The 20,787-nt window shown below is 41.8% G+C and overlaps 1 protein-coding gene across 1 annotated transcript in view; it reads left to right on the top strand.

Moving 5' to 3' along the window:
- LOC142971769 (adhesion G protein-coupled receptor L3) overlaps nt 1–20,214 on the top strand; it is a 111,669-nt gene extending 91,455 nt beyond the window's left edge. The window contains exons 15-22 of the mRNA XM_076112428.1: nt 1,041–1,107; nt 3,056–3,147; nt 9,718–9,886; nt 10,019–10,144; nt 11,977–12,073; nt 16,216–16,341; nt 17,914–17,931; nt 19,268–20,214. Coding sequence (XP_075968543.1) covers nt 1,041–1,107; nt 3,056–3,147; nt 9,718–9,886; nt 10,019–10,144; nt 11,977–12,073; nt 16,216–16,341; nt 17,914–17,931; nt 19,268–20,214 — 1,642 coding nt within the window. The remainder of the gene's footprint in view (nt 1–1,040; nt 1,108–3,055; nt 3,148–9,717; nt 9,887–10,018; nt 10,145–11,976; nt 12,074–16,215; nt 16,342–17,913; nt 17,932–19,267) is intronic.
- Nucleotides 20,215–20,787: the final 573 nt, after the last annotated feature.

The raw sequence follows: 20,787 nt of genomic DNA, 5'->3' as shown, positions 1-20,787 counted from the left end.
GGCAGTGTGCCATTTCACGACAACAATGTTTTCTTTTCTTTTTTGTCGTGTTTTTGTCTTCTACACTAGACAGTCACTGTCTAAGTGGTGTGTTCCCCATAATCTCAATTTGCATTAATATGCTGTTGAATTACAGCTAATACTCTTCTACTTCCACTTCGTCAGGCTGAATGGAAACACGTCTGTATGAACTGTAATTTTCCAGTGGCCAAATATGGAGGCGTCTATCTGCTGCAGCAGCGGAGATTAAAAGATTAATAATTCAACCACAGGTCATGAATCAAGTTTTTTTTTTTTTTGCCATTTCAAAGGGGGCACTGCCACCTTCCAACCGGCCCTTCTGGTCTGTATTTAGTTCCACTCAGCAAAGAAGAATTGACTATCTGCTCTGTGTTGATATGAGTTGAGGTCAGGAGAGTGTGTTATTTAATTCTCGACATCGTTACAGCAGTCCTCGAGAGTCATCGCAGTTAACATGAACATGTAAGACACTTTGCTGAGTGCTTAAGGACTGCGTGTGACCATGTCTGTCAGGGTCAGGGTCAATCCAATTCCTCTGGAGTGATACAGCTAGGATTCAATTGAGAACCAATTGAATCATCCATAAATTATCATTTGTAATGTTAATTTCCTATCTGAACCCGACAAATTGAAACTGAATCGTACTAGAGTCGGGTCGCTCCCAGCCTTTAGGGTGCATCCTTTTACAGTTTTAGCTGCATCCCGCTCCGTTTGTTTTTCTTTGTCTTTGATAGTACACCTGTTTGGCTATGAAAGCCCATCATTATTACTGTCATTGCCACTGAAAGCCCCCTTTCCTCCAAATTCTTACTGATGGCCATAATTCTCCAAGCCCCTTGCGGCAATCTATGTTTTGAAGTACCTATTCCTTTGTGTCACTCCAGCCTCCTACTTGATGTATATCCTCTGAGCATGAGAACGAAGCTATAACCTCAAATCTCTCTCTCTCTCTCTCTCTCTCTCTCTCTCTCTGTATACCCCCATCCCCTTTTCCTCTCACTCTGTCTCTTTCATTGCAGTTGCTGGCTTCGCCTGGACACCTACTTCATTTGGAGTTTCATAGGACCAGCAACCTTGATAATTATGGTAAGCGTTACCCCATCCACCCCTTCTGCTCATTAACCCTACTTAGCCTGCGGGGTCATCGCTTAAATGGTCCGCCGAGATTTCTTTTTCTAGCTCCTATCCTCGCTCTTTTCTCTGCCCTGTTGAGCATATATGCCACCGCCGGGCACGGAACCGTCCAGAGAAACGAATGAGGGGTGTAGGAAATATATTGCAGTTTGTCACCCCCGCTGCAGTCACCGGCTAAGACAATTATTGGGGGGCATAGGGGGGCGGGGAGAGAAAGAGAGTGAACTCTGCTCAGTATGCAGTGTTGGAGTAATCCGCACTGCGATTATGATTGATTTTCTTCCTGTTCCAACTCGTACTCCACTACCTTTTTTCATCTCTTCCTCGCAGGCACACAGACAGCTTTGGGTGCAATGAAGACACACACACACACACACACTTTCTGTGTCTTTCCCAACTAGGACAGCCCCAATTTTCCAATGAAATATCTCATTTATCGATCCCTCTGCTTTAAATCTGATGTCAGAATGTTGTTCTAACTGTTTAAGCTAATGCAAAGCTGTAAATATTGCTGTGCTACAAGCTCTTTATTTTCCAAGACACCAGTCAGCAATCATAATTAATATTGGGAATCAGTAAATCAACTAGTAAATGTCTTCAACAACCACAAATGTGACAATTGTATTGTCCCACGGGTCCCAACATGTGCAATTCTAACAATTCTTAACTCTTACTGCTCAGCTGGATGCTAAATCCTAACATGCATAATGCTCTTTCATGCTCCAGTTCGGTGGAATCACTCACAATGCATCTCTGTGTGCCTCATGACTCACTCCTTTCTCTCTTAGATTTATAAACAAGAAAAAAATCTGTTTTGGAAAGAAGGCTAGAGCTCAGATCCAATTGTCCCCTGGGACATTTGGTGAGGGTTTGGGCAAAGATGCATTTTTAGCGGTTAAAAAAATGCCGTGTTATAAGCTTAATTTTAACTGTGAACATCAGTAAATTAAGTGAAATCTCATTGAGATGTGCTTTACTCAAATTCTGTGTTTAAGTTAGTTATTTGAATAAGAAATCTGGTACATAAAAAAACATAGTGCTTCACTTAAAGGTAAATGATTGTCCTATGTTATAGTAAATAGGCACATCCAAGTGTTAATGAAATGATACCCCACCCATTAAATGCTGTCTTTGCTTGTCATGTAGCAGGGGACATGATACATGCTATGATAGAAATGTGAAAAGTACCGCATGCATTTTACAAAAATGTTTTTGTTAACACTTTCTATAACACCCATGTAATGCATTATAATCATACCTATAATGCGTTGTAATCTATTTATAGCACTGTATAAATAGTATTATTCATAGTCATTTATAACCATAATCATAGCACATTAAAAAAGCATTTGTAATGACTTATAAGGTCAAGCATCATAAAGCTCCATAATTGCTGGCCACTCACTGACTTTCTTTGGTGTTATAATTCCCATAGTTGTAATACATTTTAGTATTCTTATAAAGCATTATTATCAGTGTTATAATGCTTTATAATGTGATTAGAAGTTACTCAAAGTGGTCAGTGTTTGCTTTAAGAAAAGGGAAGAAAATGTCAAAAGAAAACGAACTCGGCAGCAGTGGCAGTAATTCCCCGTGCTCGTCTCTAAGTGTGAGACAAGTTTGAATAAGTCAGACAGGAAAGGCTCCCTCATACAAGTATGCAGCTGTCGTGTCTCACCGTTTGCTGTTTAGTCTGTTATACCACCGTAGAGGTTTCATAGGATTTTGTGCTCTGTTTGGCAAAGTGGGAAACCAAGTCTGGCTGCAGCGTTTCCAGCTCCGTGCTACAAAGTGCTCTGATTTAAAATGAATGGAACTGAAACAGGAAAACCTCTCCCTCTCTCTCTCCCTCTCTCCCTCTCTCCCTCTCTCCCTCTCTGTATCTCTGTCTGTCCCTCAGCTCAATGTGATCTTCCTGGGCATCGCTCTCTACAAGATGTTCCATCACACGGCCATATTGAAACCAGACTCCGGTTGCCTGGACAACATCAAGTAAGAGCACTCACATCACCCAGATATCCATTAAAGTCGTCCAGAAATAGCACTCCTTATGACATTTGTTACAGATGGAAAGAATGTTTCAATGTGACGAGCTCGCCTCCACCAAAAGCTCTCGGACAGCTGAATTGTATCTCGTACGACTCAATTTGAGCCAACTTTTCCTCCCGATTCTTTCAGTTTAATGAAGCCCTGGTTAAAGAGAAACATTGGGATGTTACTCTGTATTCAAGCCGATGTTTCCGAGCAATTCACACTTGCTTGCCGCCCCCCCCCCCCACCCCCCCCCCTTTGCTATTTCAAAAACCTCATTAAAAGCACTTAAGGTTGTGAACACCCAACCCAAGGGTCTGGGAGTCTGAGCCTGCAAGGTAAGCGTCTCCTATTAAGCTGAAAGGTTGTGTCAGGCAGGGTTAAAATCAAACAGGTATTCTATTGCGTCCCCGCCGTTATCTGGATAACACTGCTGTCTGCACAGGAGAAGGCCAGGAGACAATCTGACAGACCTGACCTGGTGTTATCTTGATGTCAACATGCCACCGATGAATATTCATATATTTTATGTGTGTGTGTGCGCGCTTAATGTGTGTTTGAGTCAGTTTATCTGCCTTTGCCTGGCTGCTTCCAGATGATATGAAAGCTTGAGGGACAATAATGATTATATAACTCGGATTCAAACTTTGCATGTATTGTAGTCTCATGCAGTGTTGGAAACATACCACAGATTTAACTTTATAGACTGGTTCAGGTAAACCGTCAGTCAAACTTCTAAAAGTTTCCTCCTCTGGCTGGATGTGAATAAACTGTTTGAAAAGTTGTGTTTATGGTCCCTTTGCCCTGCAGAATGACGCAGCGTTTTCGCTCATTGTCTTTGCTGTAAGCTCCAGCTACCTGGTGTCAGTGCAGACTCATTCTACAGATGGTGTAAAGTTGTTTTTCCGCCCGTTTGCGATGATAGATAAGGGTCTCTGCTCTGTTTTTGCTGTCTCCCTCACTTTTTTTTTAAGGCACTCTGGACACATTAGTCTACTTTATGGCTGGCGCTCTGGCTGTTTCTCTGTGGCATCACATCACTGTTTGTGTCTCAGCAGCACAGTGGCCCTGTCTGCCCTGCTCCTCTCAGCACAGTCATACACACATAAAAAAAACAATCTCCTGCAAGCATGATATGGCATGCTTAAAAGCTGCAACCATGCCAGACCATACTTTTTGTTTTTCAATTACAGGTTCACTGCAGGATGTTCCTGAGTGGAGCTGTGGTTTTTAAGTGCTGCCTTTGAGCGGGGCCAAAGTGAGACCCGCACTGACACTACAGTTACCTCAAGATGACATGGAGCAGAGAGTCGACATTTAACGATGTTCTGTGTTCACCAGATGTGTCACTTCTGAGAAATATAGACGTTGCTATATTTTGAAGTTGGCGACTGCATCAGCTCTTCATAAGTCCAGGCTAACTTAGCTAGGATACAAATGTTGACTAAGTTCTGGACGCTACGGTGACTTCCTGCTGTCACTAATTCTCGCTACAAATGTTTCCTTAAATGGTGCAACTAGATGTAGTAAATCCCTTGTTGGAAACTGGCTAGTGGTGACTAAGAACCTTCCCCCCAAAAAACTTTTAAATTATTAATGCAAAGCTGGTGAAACCCAATCCTTGTTTTATTTCTCATCTATCTGATCAAGGTCTCGCCATTTCCTGTTCTGCTCTTTCTGCCGTGCTTTTTTCAAAGCTATAATCAGGTCCAAATACTTTCCTTGCAATGTTAATGACAGATCAATCCAAACTTGACATCTTCCGAAGTGGCTATACACGGTGAAAGCCATTTAGTGGCTCCTCTTTTGTCCTAGTTTGTAATAACATTCTGTGAAATAACAGGTTATGTGTTTTGGTCCTATTTGATTCAGGCGTGTAACAAAGAACATGTAGATCACGTGTATGCACTTTGGAGTAATGAAAGAACCGCAATTGGGTTTATGACAAGAGAATTGTGAAGCGGATGCCTGGATCATTTTCACAGCCGTCAAGACTTGACGTCCAAATGATCCGAATATATATTTTTTCAGGCTGTTCTCTGTGCTTTTGAAACCACGTGGCTTTGAATGAAATAACTGTCAGTACTCTGCTCACAGAGTAGGTTCTGATCGGCGGCAGATCTGTTATTAGACACCAACACAACCGAGTCTCAGAAACACTCAGACACATGCTCTATATGCACAAATTAATTCAGCCCCGAGCTCAAACATCCACCACGAACTAAACCCTTGCTGCGATTCAAAAACCTCCTGCAGCCCCCTTGATTGGCTCTCTAGCTTATATACTGAGGCATGGTGCGGTGAAAAAAAGATTGCTTAGCAGAGAACTTTGATAGAGCTCCAGACCACGACTGGACCGGAACAGCAGGTACATTAAAGCAAAGCACTGATCCAAAATGCTGTAATCGTTTTTCCAGATAACATTTGTCAAGGCCGGTTCTGTACGTTGCCCGTCTTTGGTGCCGCAAGATACGTTGCGTAGTTTGTTCTGCGGTGAAGTCTTGACCGCTGGAGTTCTCAGTGCCGTATGATTTATTACACTGGCCTCACATAATGTACGGAAACAACTGACCTCCTGACCCCCCCCCCCCCCCCAAGAACTCACTCACTCCGAAAACAGTCTGCAATGTTTCACACGACCATTGGAAACTAGTATGAAGTAGCACTGCTGTTGTCAGCCCTCATTCATCTGACGCGGTGTTCAAGTTGAGACCCATTTCTTCAACACGCAACAAATCAGACGGAATGGCTTTTACTAAAAATACTGCTTAGCTAAACACATCATGTCCATGGTCTGTTTCCGCATAAACAAGTAGAAATAGGTAAGTATGATGGAAAATTAAGTATTTCAGTTTTTAACATGGGTTGAAAATAACATTCCGGGTCCAATGTGGTGTAGCAGTCAGTTATCGCCGTGCTTTTCCTCGAGTCACCAAGGTGAACCGGTTTGATGATGATGATACTCCGGGTTAATTAAGTCAATCTATCTCTGTTTAATGAGATGTGTCTTCTTTTGCGTTGTATTTCTGCCGTTTGCCTCCTCTTTATGGTTTGATGTCACATCTTCTGTTCAGATTTCATCACGCCGCCTTGTTTTAATATGAATGTTTCATCTCTTCTTCGCTGTGTATCTCTTTCTCCTTCCCCTCCTCTCTTCTTTTTGATTAGCACACACATCCTGCCTTTTTTTTTTTTTATCTGAGGCTGTGTTTATCTGTAACATCTTTCTGTTTTTCATCTTCCATTTTTCTTTTTTCCCTCTTCATTTTTAGCTACCGTTATTATGATGGATGTGTTATTGTAGAATGGCACTGGTAAGATGCAACATTTCTCAGTCGAGGATGTAGAATAGAATTGATATTGTGTTTGATGTGTTTTTTTCCTTCCTCACCCTATAATAGAGACAGCTGCTGCCACTGCCCTGTGATTTATGGATTACAACATGACTTTTGCGCCGTTGTGATTTTACATCCCAAACTAAATATGGCATATTAACAACATAATGCACTGTACATTTTTTTTTTAGAGAAAGGCGTGACTTTTGACTTGCGTAGCTTCCTCCCCGTACAGATATGAAACTTCAATTGAAATATTCTCACAAGGATGATTTCAAAGATACAAAACGTCTATGCCAACATCAAAAAACTTTGCGCCATTGATGTCTTAAACACTTTGAGGCGATTAGCATTTTAAGCATACCTTTGGTTGAATAATTAACACCCTGCCGAGTTGATCACAGCACTTCCTCTTTTCCTCCCAGAAGCGGCCTACAAAAAGACTTCATGCGCATTTGAAACGGGTTGAATTGACCAATTGCAATCTCGTGCATAAATGATCTGTGACATTGCGATGAATGGCACCTCTGCGAATGAAGTCATTTTGAAGGAAATTGGTGGTAATTTGATGCCATAGTCTGAAGGGGTTCTCTGCTTAATTGGCACAATGAAGCGTCTGTCTCTTTTTTTTTGTGCTTTTAAAGCCTAGAAGTGCTCTGCTGCAACCCTCAGAGATGGATAATATATCTATATATTGCACAGCCATTCAAATAAATAGATGGTTTACTGAAAAGCTCAGTTGATAGGAAGTACTTCTATTGCTTAGATGCTATATTTAACATTCTAAAATTTGAATAAAATACCCATTTAATTATAATTATTCCTAAATAACATGATTTGCCTTATATACTCCATACATAAACAACTTTGAGCGTAATGATGCCACACATATGAACTGAGAGGTTTTGTAACTGTTGTATTAGCAGCTTTCAGGCATGCAGCAGTCCTGACAGGATAGAACTCAACTGAAATGCACCCTCTTCGTTTATAAGTGAGCTGTTGTGCTTTTCAGTGACTGTTATGCAGTCTCTGAAGTTCCGCCTCCAGGCTCCTTCCATGCAGCTGTCAAACTCATCCCCATATTTGTATCCGATAACTCCAGACGAAGATAAGCCACGTGCGATAGGAGCCGTAGCCTTTTCATTTCCTGTCCACTCGGATGCATTACGTATGACCTCTTGCGTCTCCATCGTAAACCATTCGCCCGACCAAAACTGTCACTCGTTAGAGGACAATATTTTGTTCTCTTTGTGCCCACTGCTTGTGTTTCTGTGTCCATTCCGGGGGCAGTCGTCCTGATGAAGTACCTCTCCCACCAGGTCATTAAGACAGCCCTGGGAAAATTATGTTTAATGGTCGCCCCGGTGAATTCATAAATCATTTATTTGGCCGCACACCTGGCCCATTTATAACAGCTTAAATGTGAAAGTCTGCCAGCATTTATGAGGGGAGTTAGATACTTCAGTGAACCAGGATAATGAGGTTTATCACCTGTAAATCACTAACAAATCCCTTCCCAAAATGTATGAATGTCTGGTGTTTGGATGCGAATGCTGTGAATTTAGCTTTAATCTCCACTGCCAAAATAAGTCGTCTTCCTTTTTGGTGTATTGTTTCCCTCTTAATGTCTTAATTTCTACGTTGTATTTGTGGCCACACGTTTTTGATTACGCCTCCCCCATGTTTTGTTATGCGATTTGATTTATTTCTGCTTATTTTCTTTTTGTTGTTTTGCTCTTGTCATATCGCTCAGCTATCAGGATTATGAACCTGAGATCAAGTAAGACAAAATTGGAAGGGCCATTTTCCCCATATTTCCATCTTTCATTATCTCCTCCGTATGAACAAATCCGCACCCAAATCCATCTCGATGCCTCTCTGAATCGTTAACGTGACTTATGGTGGAGCACTCCGTCATGTTGAAGTCCACATTAGTGTGCACACAGCAGCACTCTTGTCTTAAATATACCAAGCCTCCAGATGTGACGAGCGAGATTAGTTTTAAATGGCACCTGCATCTTCACAGTGTAGTCTGTATAAGAATAATGTTTGATATAATAAGCTAGAAGCAGGAGATGAATACTTGAAATACCTGAAATTAATAGATACATGATTGAAACAATTTATATTACCGTAATTATATCCAGTTTTATGTAGCCTAATTAACAGCAGAATAAGTTCCATGGAGATAAATTCATATTTCTGGACTTCTTCTCCATTCTTAGTGATGTACAATACCTAGGTCATACAATAAGCCTTAGAATAACCACATTTGCAGTTATTGACCTGGGAGCCAGAATATTGAGATGTATCCAACCGCCGATGTACACAACAGCAGAGACGTTTACCATTATTTTAGACAGTCGAGGTATTGTTTACACAATACAATCAAGATGATCTGATAATGTGCGTTATTGTGCTTTTGACAATGAGTTTCCCCTCGAATTAGAGGCTATTAACCGCCTCCTTCAGATCGCTGTTAAAGGACTTAATCTCACTCAAAGGGAAGATTGTCAAGCACGCAGGCTGTCGGACATGACAGACGCGGCCGCAAGAATCTGATATGAATCTTAACTCCGCCTCTGTACCAAAAGGGTGCAGGTGAAGAAAAAGTGCCACTTCTCTGCACAGTGTGTACCCTACATGAAGATAGAGCCCTTCATTCTTAGACTGTGTTGTTATTAATCTCAGTTCAATCCTTCAGTTTACAAGACACTTATCGCAACCCTCAGGTAATAGAATCCAACATGTAATGTACTCATTTAAATAGGCTTCGAATAAAAATGCCATATTTCTCGCCCTCCCATTTATACAGACCTCGTTTATCGTACATGGCAATCTGCAGCTTTATGATCATCTATGGCTTTTCAAACAGTCAATGGCAACGCTTGACAGAGTGCAAATGAGGGAAGGAAAAGATGGCAAAGACGGAATCAAAAGATGAAGATTAAAGCCATCGTCATTTTCTCATCAATTTCTTCATGTTTGTGCCTTTTCTCCCTCTCATAGCAAAACCTTGATAACTGTACACACCTCAGTTCACATTGTGGCTTTTAACCTCCATTCATTGTTGCAAAATATTGTGTTTGGTACAATTTTCACTTCTTCTCCCAAGTTCAAAACCAGTTTTAAAGCACTTTTTAGCATACTAGCTTTATCAAATGGTTTGCAAGATGGCTGTTTGTTTGTGTTCCAGATCATGGGTGATTGGGGCCATTGCCTTGCTCTGCCTGCTGGGCCTGACCTGGGCCTTTGGCCTGATGTATGTCAACGAGAGCACGGTGGTCATGGCCTACCTGTTCACCATCTTCAACTCCCTGCAAGGAATGTTCATCTTCATCTTCCACTGCGTGCTGCAGAAAAAGGTACGGGGTCATCCTCAAGATGTGCTGTGTTTGAAATCAATTGATCGTTGGGTTATTTTCATGCTTCAGCCATTATGCTAGAAGAGCATCTCCAAATGCATTGACTGTAACTGTGGCTTTTACTCCATGCAGGTGCGCAAGGAGTATGGGAAATGCCTGCGTACTCACTGCTGCAGCGGCAAAAGTGTGGACAGTTCCGTCGGCTCTGGAAAAGGCACCGCCTCTCGTGCGCCAGGACGTTATTCTACTGGGTCACAGGTGGCAAAATGAAGTCATTCTCCCCTTTATGTTTTCTTTGTTTTTCATTCTCGATTCACTGCACTTGACAGTATCTCCTTTCGCAGGACAAGTTGACTCTCATTTGGTTTTAGATCTCCACTGAACTGTATCTTTGAGTAGTCGGTCTGCATAGCGAGGGCGACTTATTCCTAGATAATAATCCACAGATGTGCACATCCCTACAGAATTTAGACGCAAGAAAACTTCAATGTTTTGCACGTCGCCCTACCACAGCTCTAGTTATTAAGAACTTGTTTAGAAAATATTTTAGAGGTGACTGTGTAGGTATGCATGATAGAAGGAAGTATAGCATATGTCCTTGTTCAGAAGCGTAGTGCCTGTTAAGCTAAACATTTTCTGAGTACATAAAGTCAGTCTGGAATTCATTTCCACTGGAGCAAAGGCTGCACGTTGGTACAGCGACGCTGACTAAACTATTGGCTCGAGCTTTGTGAGGAATTTGTTCATGCTCACAGATGCAGATTGGACTCTCTCTCTGCCAAAATATGTGAATACTGTCCCCCTTGTAAAGTAAATTGTTCATGGATTCCGCCCACATTGACCTGAAGTATAGGATGAATTGCCATGATGCACTCTAATTGAACATAATTTCCATATTCTAAAGATTGTGGTTTCCTTCCAGTGTTTCAGTTATTCAAATAGTGCTTCGAGTCAAGCGTGCAGTGGTAAACCCACGACACAAGCTGGTTTCTGCACACAGATCAAAGCGTTTAATTATACACAGTGCTTTGACAAGATGGCTGTAACCTCATGCTCAGTCGCTTTATATGAGCGAGACAGGAATGGAAACACTCAGAAAGACGTGCTTGTTTATTGCTTACTCTTGAGGCATCTAAATGAATGTGTAATCAGCAAAGTACATTCGAACCCGCTGGCTATGAATGGTTCAAGTTTTTTATCCGTCCAAAAAAAACAAGAAGTAGCAGCAAGTGTCATTTCCAACCCATCTGTGTCTTCAGTGCCGGGGACGACATGACGTAGAATATGTTCTAGAGATCGTCCGTGTCGGTATATGTTCCCTGAAGATTACAAGACCTTTATGTTAAGCTGTATCCTGTTCGCGGTGTTAAAGGCAACTTAAAAAACATTGCTTCATTCCATGACTTTACTCCTGTTATGTTTTTTAATCTGGTTCACAATAAATTGGTGTTAAGGCAGTGTAAGGGTGATCCTCTCGTGCGATAGTATTATTAACGGTAGAAATTATGACCGAAACCACACAAAAAAAAGAGCGTTAATTATCCTTTCTGTGAAGCACTTCATCACGAAACATTTTGAACAATGTTTTCTTTTCACCATCACCGATCCGTGTGTCAATCTGGAAATCTCTGAAAGCCTCTGCCAAGCCCGTCTGGCACAAGACAGAAAGTATTCAGCTCCATGGTTGAATAACCAGATCCTTAGCTTGTGCAACAGCCTGTGGGACACTAACATAATTAACCAGGATGAACCCTTTTTGGATTGAGCATTTGAAACCTGAGACACTGATTTGGAGAGCTTGAATGATGTCTTTATTATTGACTTCGCCTATCCCAGTACTCGTGCTCATCTTTAATTGGAGGTTTCTTATACCCACAGACATGTTTTACAGCTTAAAAACGTGATTAAAAAGCAGACCGCTTATTTATTTTTGCTTCATATCTCACCCTTTATTGTGCTTAAAAGTTAGTGAGTGGAATAGATCTTCACAAATATTCAATAATGTTAGACTTTTACTTTTCAGCTGCATTTCTGACGATGTACAGAGTGAAATCTGACGTGTTTTGACATGTTGTTTGTCCCCCCCGCAGAGTCGCATCCGTCGAATGTGGAATGACACAGTCAGAAAACAGTCAGAGTCTTCTTTCATGACCGGCGACATCAACAGCTCTGCATCACTTAACAGAGGTACTTGGTCACGCAGCAGATATTTACTTGAATGTTTCCTTTTTTCATTGACTTGAATACACCGGCCTTCACCTTTTAGACTTTATTACAAATACAAGATACAGTTTTTCACAAAAGATTCCCTATTTTCCAATTGCAGTCGCTTTCCATTTAATTGGACACGACGACTTTAGATTATGAAAACCATTTTTTTGAAAAGCAAAGCTTTTAACTGCGGACCTTGAGTCGAGGTAAATCAGTCATTTCACAAAGGTTTGCACAAGATACTCCAAATGATTACAATTTCAAGTAGGAGACGCATTTTGTACCCAAACGTTAACTTTCACCAAATATACAAGCAAGTTAAATGTAACTGGCTTGGTGCATTTGTTGCCTGGATGAAAGAGAACGTGATTGTGAATAGAAGGCAGAGATTAAAAGGGATAAAATCCTGATTTGGTGTCATACTGCTTCAAAAAATGTTTCATGTTTTTTTTTATATTTGAAGCATCAACAAATCATCAGAGGAGTTTGCAAAAAGGATTTAATTTAATCTAAACAAATACAAATACAATTGAGTCAATGTAATGAAATCCAATTGTCCAATTGTCCAAATTTCTGGTTTTGGTGCATTTAATAAGACTGATAAAATGACGTCTTAATGTTTCCCCCCCCCCCTTGTGAAGCAGTGCAAATATAACCGACAGTGAAACTGGGCTTACTCCCGGGAAAAGTGCTGGAATAAAAACTAAAAATCAATTCAGTGGAATTCCCTCTCAGAGACACGTTAATAAAAAGTATGTTTCCATAATGTATTTGACGGCGGTGCAGTGAACAGAGTTAACTTTCGGAGTCCCTCAAATTATACAGAAAATAGATCACAGCCTACATCTGACATCGAGTGGCAAATACCGCGCTGGCTGGCATCCATCCCGAACACTCTCCCCACTCATCGCATCTCTTGATGGAGGGCTCCAGTTCCACACTGCTTGCTCTCTAAATTCGCTCTGGGCGCCCGCTCGCGTCGACACTAATGCATAGTTACAATGATGGATTAATGTTCGACACAGGGAAGAAGTGTCAAGATCTCAATAATTAGACACTCGGCTTAGCACACCATCAACAGACACACAGCCTCGATCCATTGTGGAGAGGCTAAATTGGGGCAGGAGGTGGGGCTGTAGAAAAGTTGAAGAAGAGCGTACAGAGATCTTCCATAAAAGGCAAAAAGCGGAGTTAGTAATTATGAACGCAATTTTATACCCTTGGCTTCTTACCAGGCTGGATTTGATAGAGACAACACTCACAAGAGTTAAGTGTGTCCTGCCATCACAAGTATCATACGGAACAGATGCAAAAAAAGAACGTCACTTATCCGTGGCTGCTCCCCTGCTGTTATTACGGTATTATGAGTCGAGGAGCGACTATTTCTTGCTGATTTGTCCTTTTGATTTCCCCCCCAGCTTGCAGCTGACACTCGAGAGCGTAGTCATGCAATCATCCTGATAGCATTGCATGTTCAATTTATCCCAGCATTCGGGATTATTGCACCACACAATCAGTGCAATCAGTGAAGCTGTGGAAATTGTCCAATTTATCCAACATAGACACAATAAGTGGGGGATCTGTCACTGGGAGAATTCAAAAGGGGCTAGTGTTCATGGAATACACTGTAATCAGGGCAAACAGCAACAACAAATTAACAAAATCAAATAAAAATCTCAACATTCTGTTTTCCAAGCTAAATTATAATACAGCTAATAAATACTAAACTCAAACTAAATATTGATTAATGCTGAAAGATGACTCTAAATCAGCAGTACTGTTATTTTAAAATGTCCTCCATGTCTTCCAACATAGAAAATATGAATTTAATAAGAACCCCCCTCAAAAAGTAAAAGACCAACTTTTTGAAAAGATGGAGTGTCACAAGGTAATATAAAAATCTTTCTCCATTGGTTTGACAGATTCAGAGCATTAGAAAATAACAGTGCACCCTGCCAGAGCATGTAATTGCTGTGTACTCGTACCTCAGATAGAAGACGTTCACCTGCTGTGGCACAGCATACAGGAAGTCCTCGAAAGTCTTGAATTTGCTGCTTTAGAAGTAATAGCATCACTTCATGTTGACGGGTCTTGTAAACAGGAAATGGATGTGAATGTTTCCAGCACACCTGATTTTCAGCGTAATGTATTCAAACACTTGAAAAAATATTTAAAAAATTGTCAACGGCAAAGAAAAGCCGAAACATCAGGGAATCCGCACCCTTCGTGTTTAAGAATTCAGCCTTTAAATCTGCAGCTGATCACAGGGCTCAGACTGTGAGTGTTGCTTTGGTGTGATGCTATGTGGTCGGAGAACTGATGTGTCATTTGGGCAAGATCCTAGCAAATCCAAGCGAAATGAGCCAATGTTCTGTTTGCGCCAAGGAGGCGAGGTTGAAGTAATAACGATCTTGACCAAAGAGAGGACATGTCACGAGGCCATTTTGTTGGACTATATATATACTATATAAACAATATTATTGTTCATTTGGTGATTTTCTAATCGAATGTAAACAAACACAACGGGATATATCGAGGTCAGCAGAACTGATAGTGGTCATGTCCATATATCGCAACTCCAAATGGTTGAGGCCATGCGGCGGACCAGAGATGTCAGAGATGAGATGTACCAGTCAGAATTCTTACGCTATTTCTGAAGCAATGGGTGCCTGATTTCAGAAAGAGAAAGCAGGCCTCTCACTTCTAGTTTGGCATTTTGCAACAAGAAGTGACACGAGAGGGCGGGGCTAAGGACATTTTTAGGTCACCAAAAATGTTCCAATTAACTTTCATGAACTGAAAACACTCTGTGAAAGTTGTAAGGTGACCACCAGACCAGTTCTACCAGTTATATCTGGTTCTTAGTTAACGTTACCACTGCTGATTATCGCAATCTCTGTTCAGAAAAGGTGTTTTGCAAACAGTCAATTAAAACAATTGAGAGCACTCTATTTTTTATTTTTTTCAGCCTCAAAGACCAAACAGTTTCCCCCATGTGATCATTGTATTATGCCCTGTTTGAGTCTAGAAATGTAACAGTTCATGTGTTGTGTTGGCCATTTCGATGTTTCTTTGTAATTTATGTCTCTTAAGGCGAGTATGCTGCCTGAACGTGGAGCACAGAAACAGGCTTAACACTAATGGCTGGCATTAAAGGTATAATATGTAGGCACATTCTCGCTAGCTTTTTATAAACACAGCATTAAAAATGTGACCCTCTAGTAAGCTAGAGAGATGGATAGGGTCGACCGGGCTAGAGAGGGAACAGCATTAGTGAGAACAAAGCTGGAAATCAGAAGAATAAAACATTCTTTTCTGATTGTTTCCCAGCACAAATGGAAACAGCCATGCCGCCTCCCAACATTACGGGAAGGTGCAGCATTTTGAATGAATGCAGCATGTTTCATCCTGCTGTGGCCTGTCTGCTCTCTCTGTGCCGGTCTTTGTCTCCGCTCGGTCACGGACACGGTCCAATATAGCAGAGAGACTTGACAGGTGACACACATACCACACAGAAGCACATAAAAACACACACAGCGATATAACAACCCGTTTTCCATTGCTGTGTATCAGGCGGTACTTGATTTTCGGAATGAGACCAGGCAGCACGCACACCCTGCTTATTGGCTGGGGGGGTTACATCCCCAAATGTTCTTTACTGACGCCCAGAAACGTCCTGAGCACAGCAGAATTAGAAGAAAAGAGAAGATACCATCAGAGGGCAGGGTTTCTGCAGATACAGACACTGCCACACCCTTCCAGTGGGTTATAAGTGATGATCAGAGGTTTTTTTTTTTTTGTAGGGAAATTGTTGCATATTATACCTTTAACAATACAATTGACACACTTTCCATCGGGCCCATTAGCCGTGTCAGTTCAGCTCTGCCACTTTCATGCAGCAAAGCCCCCTCACGTTAATGATCATGTGATCATTTGGGTGTTATTAATGGCTGCTATTGCTCAGCTGCATCTGCCCAACTGATATGTATGTTCTCTCTCTTTCTGTCTGTCTAAATATTTTGACAATTTATCCACCCACCTACCCGTTCTCTGTCTCAACGCTCTTCTTCTCTTCTCTTTTTTTTCTGTCTCACTCTGTCTCTTTCTGGCTGCTGCAGGGGCTATGGCTAACCATCTTATACCTAATGCACTCCTACGTCCTCATGGCACTAACAATCCCTATAATACATTGCTTGGGGAATCGGCAGTCTATAACAACCCTCTGGGCATGTACAACACACAAGGTGTGCTAGCTTCTTTTCATTCTTTAACATTGTGGCTAGGGCAGTGTTTCTTTGTTTCTTTTTTTCTGTCCGGTCCTGGAGAGACTGCAAGGTTTCACATCTTTGTTCATGCTCAGGAACAGAATGCAACTTTATGATTGGAGAGTTCAAAGTGACAGACTTTGCACTGAGCTGAACTGCCAGTTGTTCACAGGGCTTTGATTTAAAAAGAAAAAAAAAAAAAAAAAAAAAAAAAAAAAAAAACACTGCTCTAGGTGTTGTGTGTTAGCATTGAACAAACTATAGCTTTGTCACAAAAACCCTACAGGTTTGTTGTGCTGTGGGGTTTTTCATTGGGGGTGTATCATGGCTTCTAGTCAGGCCGTCCCATTCGGTTACAAAGTACACACCCAGACATTTGGCCATCATAGACATTGTAAAAATGATGAAAAATGTGTGCCTGTTGGCAGCTAGATACATCCCCAGGCATTTATTTTAAATGTGCTCTAATGTTGTCAGTGAAGCTTGTGTGCCATGTCTTTTGTCTTTCTCTTTTGAGCATTTCTTTCTTTTTTTTTATGCTCCTGTTGGATCGTCAAACGTCGTTGTTTGGGATGAATGTAATTGGATCTGATATTTAAATTGATAATGCAATTCATTTATATTTCATAGAATAGAGTAGTCTGAAGAGCAAAAAGGAGGATTACCATTCATTTGATTCTCTTGTGTTTGAATCATTTCATGATATAATTTCCTCCATTTTAAGCCATAAATGGTTCAGTTTTCTGGCTCTTTCAAAGAATAAATTGCCCTTCCATTTGGAACTTTTGATTGTAAAAATTGCTAATTCATATATTCAAAATGAGGGTTATTAAGTCGACGTAAATGTGATCCACCCGTTATTTAGCTCCTTGGGGTGGTGGGTGGTCAATGTGTTGGTACTTGAATAGAACACCAATACAAATGTTAGATTTGAGTATTAGAAACCATCTCTGATCAGCCAACAATAAACACATTTGAATCTGGCATCAGCAGATTAAAATACTATTTTTCTGTGTGCAGAGCTGTTACTATTTTATTCCACCTTTGGGCAGTCAATATGAGATCGCTGTAACTTTGTGAGTCTGTAAAAACAGAGAAACTTGTGTGAAACTGAGATAAAAACTCAGCGAGCTTTGATCAGGGGGATAATTTATGGATGCAATACAAGTACTGCATCGGAGCTTGTGACAGAGGGCCATAATTCACCTACATTGCCGTAGGTGTTAAAGAGGAAAAATGCAAATGCATCAAAACGATTTACTGGCGCATTTGACACTCGACTACCGTTGCCATGTTTCACCCCGAGGATTCTGCAAAAAAAGTCATCGCGAAACATCTTTACTTCTATATCTGTTCTTCTCTGAATATGTTGTGGTTCTTTCTGTGGGTACACAGTATTTGCACGATACTATGAAACGATTGCATTCCCGCAGCATTTTCTTGGTGCGTCATCAGCATACTGTACGTGCACATTTCTCTTCTACCTGTCACTGTTATGCTTATTGTTGTTTTCTTTTCTTCTTTCCTTCCCCTCATGCTGTCCCCAAAAAGAGCCCTACAGAGAGACAAGTATGGGAGTCAAACTAAACATTGCTTATCAAATGTAATTGACTTTGGCTTTACTTTCTTTTCACTCGGTGCTGACAAAGGGGTAATGAAAACAAAATGTCATTCCCTTTGGAAGTAATAGCGGTTCTTTTATGACAAAGGCCCTCGCCATTTCAAATAGACCTGTACAAATCTGTTTAAATCACATCCTGGACTCCACTGCTTATTGTACTTTGCACTTCTTGATGTAAAAAACAGGCATTTGCTGCTTCTTACAGGCAAATATCCATTGGCCCGTTTGGTATCGCACTCTGATTAAGATAATCCAATTAGTCACCATTTCGACTCACCTCAACATTTAACGAGGCCTATCGATATCGAATGATTTGTATTCTTATCAGTGAATATTGAACACCCGTGCCTGTGCGTGCATTTATTTTATTTATATTTTGCTATTCACTTTGATCAAGCCATCACATGTGTTGAAGGTCTCAAAAATGAGACTTGTCAAGTTCTGAAGAGGTCAAACTTGTGGGCTTGACACTTGTAACAAGCTGGATGACGGCCGTGTATGATGTAGTTTGAATTAACGTTAAAAATCATGCTTTGATGCTGATGGCGTAGACTAGATAGAATATGAAATATGAAAAACAGAGAGAACAGAAAGGCTCATTCCTTTCAGTGTGGGTTGATATGTATTACTAATTCATGTCTAGAGAGAGGACTGTTTATGTTCACATAGGCAAAGCAGACATGAAGAAATATTTTTATTCCAGTATTACAATGTTACGTTGCAATGCTCAAATGGGACAATATGGCTGGGGTCCAAAATTGACAGCTGTCGCTCTGGTTTGTGTTCACTTTAAGTCTTCCATGCATGGCTCTGGTTTTTGTCTTTTGCTTGCTTGGATGTCGTGCTGAAGCTTTGTGTGTTCGTGCCGTGGCTTGAGCTTTTGTGTTGTTGCGTGTCACACATATCGGTGTTTTCACCACTGCCATAGAATAATGAAGTGAAATTGGGTCTTAGAAAATGTTATTTTTTTGTAACAAGGTAAGTGTGTATGATGTTCATATTTACAGGATATATTGTACTTTTATATCTTTCCTAATCCAAATACTGTCGGATCTTAATTTCCATAAAGCACACTTTAGAGAATTGTGGGTGACATATCATTTCGTAGAGTGCTTTGGGTTTCAGGACATATTTCAGAATAAAAGGGCTCGAGAATGTGATGGGTGTAATTTGTGTTTGTAAAAGTGGCTGACATTTAGCTGTTGCAATTACATCCCCATCAGATTCCACCCTTCTCATTTGCCCACTCTATACCCCCAACCCAACCCGTGTTTGTCATTCCAGAGGGAATCCTGAACAATGCCCGGGATACAAGTGTCATGGATACTCTACCACTGAATGGTAACCATGGCAACAGCTACAGCATCGCCAGCGCCGAGTACATGAGCGACTGCGTCCAGATCATTGATCGGGGTTATAACCACAAGGAGACCACCCTGGAAAAGAAGATCCTGAAAGAGCTCACCTCCAATTATATCCCCTCCTACCTCAACAATTCCCACGAGCGCTCAACCGAGCAGAACCGGAACCTTATGAATAAGCTGGTCAATAACGTCAGCAACGGTGGCAAGGACAGTGGCTACGGGATGGGCTTGGGAATGGGGATGGGCATGAATGTGGCGCTGAGCCTGGACGACCACTCCACCTTTGGTCCGCACCACGACGAAGGCCTGGGCCTGGAGTTAATCCGCGAGGAGTCCAATGCCCCGCTGTTGCCTCAAAGACCGCTCCCGTCACTGCAGGCGGCGGACAACCTTAACAATCACCTCCACCAGTCGGCGCCGCCACCCCTTCCTCTGCCCCACCACCCCTTCTCGTCCGCCACCACTTCCTCGTCTCGAAGGAGGATCCCCCAGGAGAACAGCGAAAGTTTCTTCCCCTTACTTACCAACGAGCACACCGACGACGAGGGCTCATCACCCAGCCACAACCACCAGAGAGACTCCCTCTATACCAGCATGCCCATGCTGCCCGGCCTGCCAGACGTGTCTGCCAAATCTGCTGACGGCTCCAATGACGGCGGGGACGCCAAGAGCCCAGAGGCCAGTTCGGACGACGTTTACTACAAGAGCATGCCCAACTTGGGCTCCCGCAACCACCTCCATCAGCTGCACTCCTATTACCACTTAGGGCGGGGCAGCAGCGATGGCTTCATCGTGCCCCCAAACAAAGAGGATCTATCCCCAGAAGAAGCCCAGTCGGAGCCCTCGCACCTGGTCACCAGCCTATAGGCCCAACACCCTCCCGCTCCTCCAGTGTCCCTCCTATTACCGTGGTCCTCTTCACCGTGTCCCCTTGTCCCTTCAGTCGTTGGCAGTGGTAGCCTTTCTTTTTATTCTGTGCCCTGAAGACTGAAGCAGAGCAAATGACTCTACTCGCTGTTACTGACCACCAACAGGATATTATTGCTAATATGTGACTATATTTGGTTAAACATTGCGGGAATCTGTTGATGTTGTGTCCCCCTTCCCCTCCCCCTCTCCAACCCTGTGTGGTTTGGCGTGTTTTGTCTCAGTGTGAAGAGAGACAATTACTCGCACAGGACTTTCTAGGTCTCAGAGATATAGTCTGACAGTCTAAATGAACTGCATAGCCCCAAACTATACAAGTCTAAACTACAGACTTCACCAGAATAAACGGGAAATTTAAAAAAAGGACTATTTTTATTATACTTCTGTATCTATATTGCTTTTTTTGAAAGATTTTCTTCCTCTTTGGTGAGTTGCAGCACATTTTGTTTGCTGAAGTGTCCCTTCGATGAAAAAAAAGACAAAAAAACAACAACACATTTTGAACAATTACCA

The sequence above is a fragment of the Anarhichas minor genome, unplaced genomic scaffold, assembly GCF_050575085.1.
Source record: "Anarhichas minor isolate MPS153535 unplaced genomic scaffold, ASM5057508v1 ptg000049l, whole genome shotgun sequence".
In the NCBI taxonomy this organism is placed as follows: Eukaryota; Metazoa; Chordata; class Actinopteri; order Perciformes; family Anarhichadidae; genus Anarhichas; species Anarhichas minor.
Note: the sequence above shows the minus strand (reverse complement) of the source record. Positions and strands in the feature narration are given on the sequence as shown.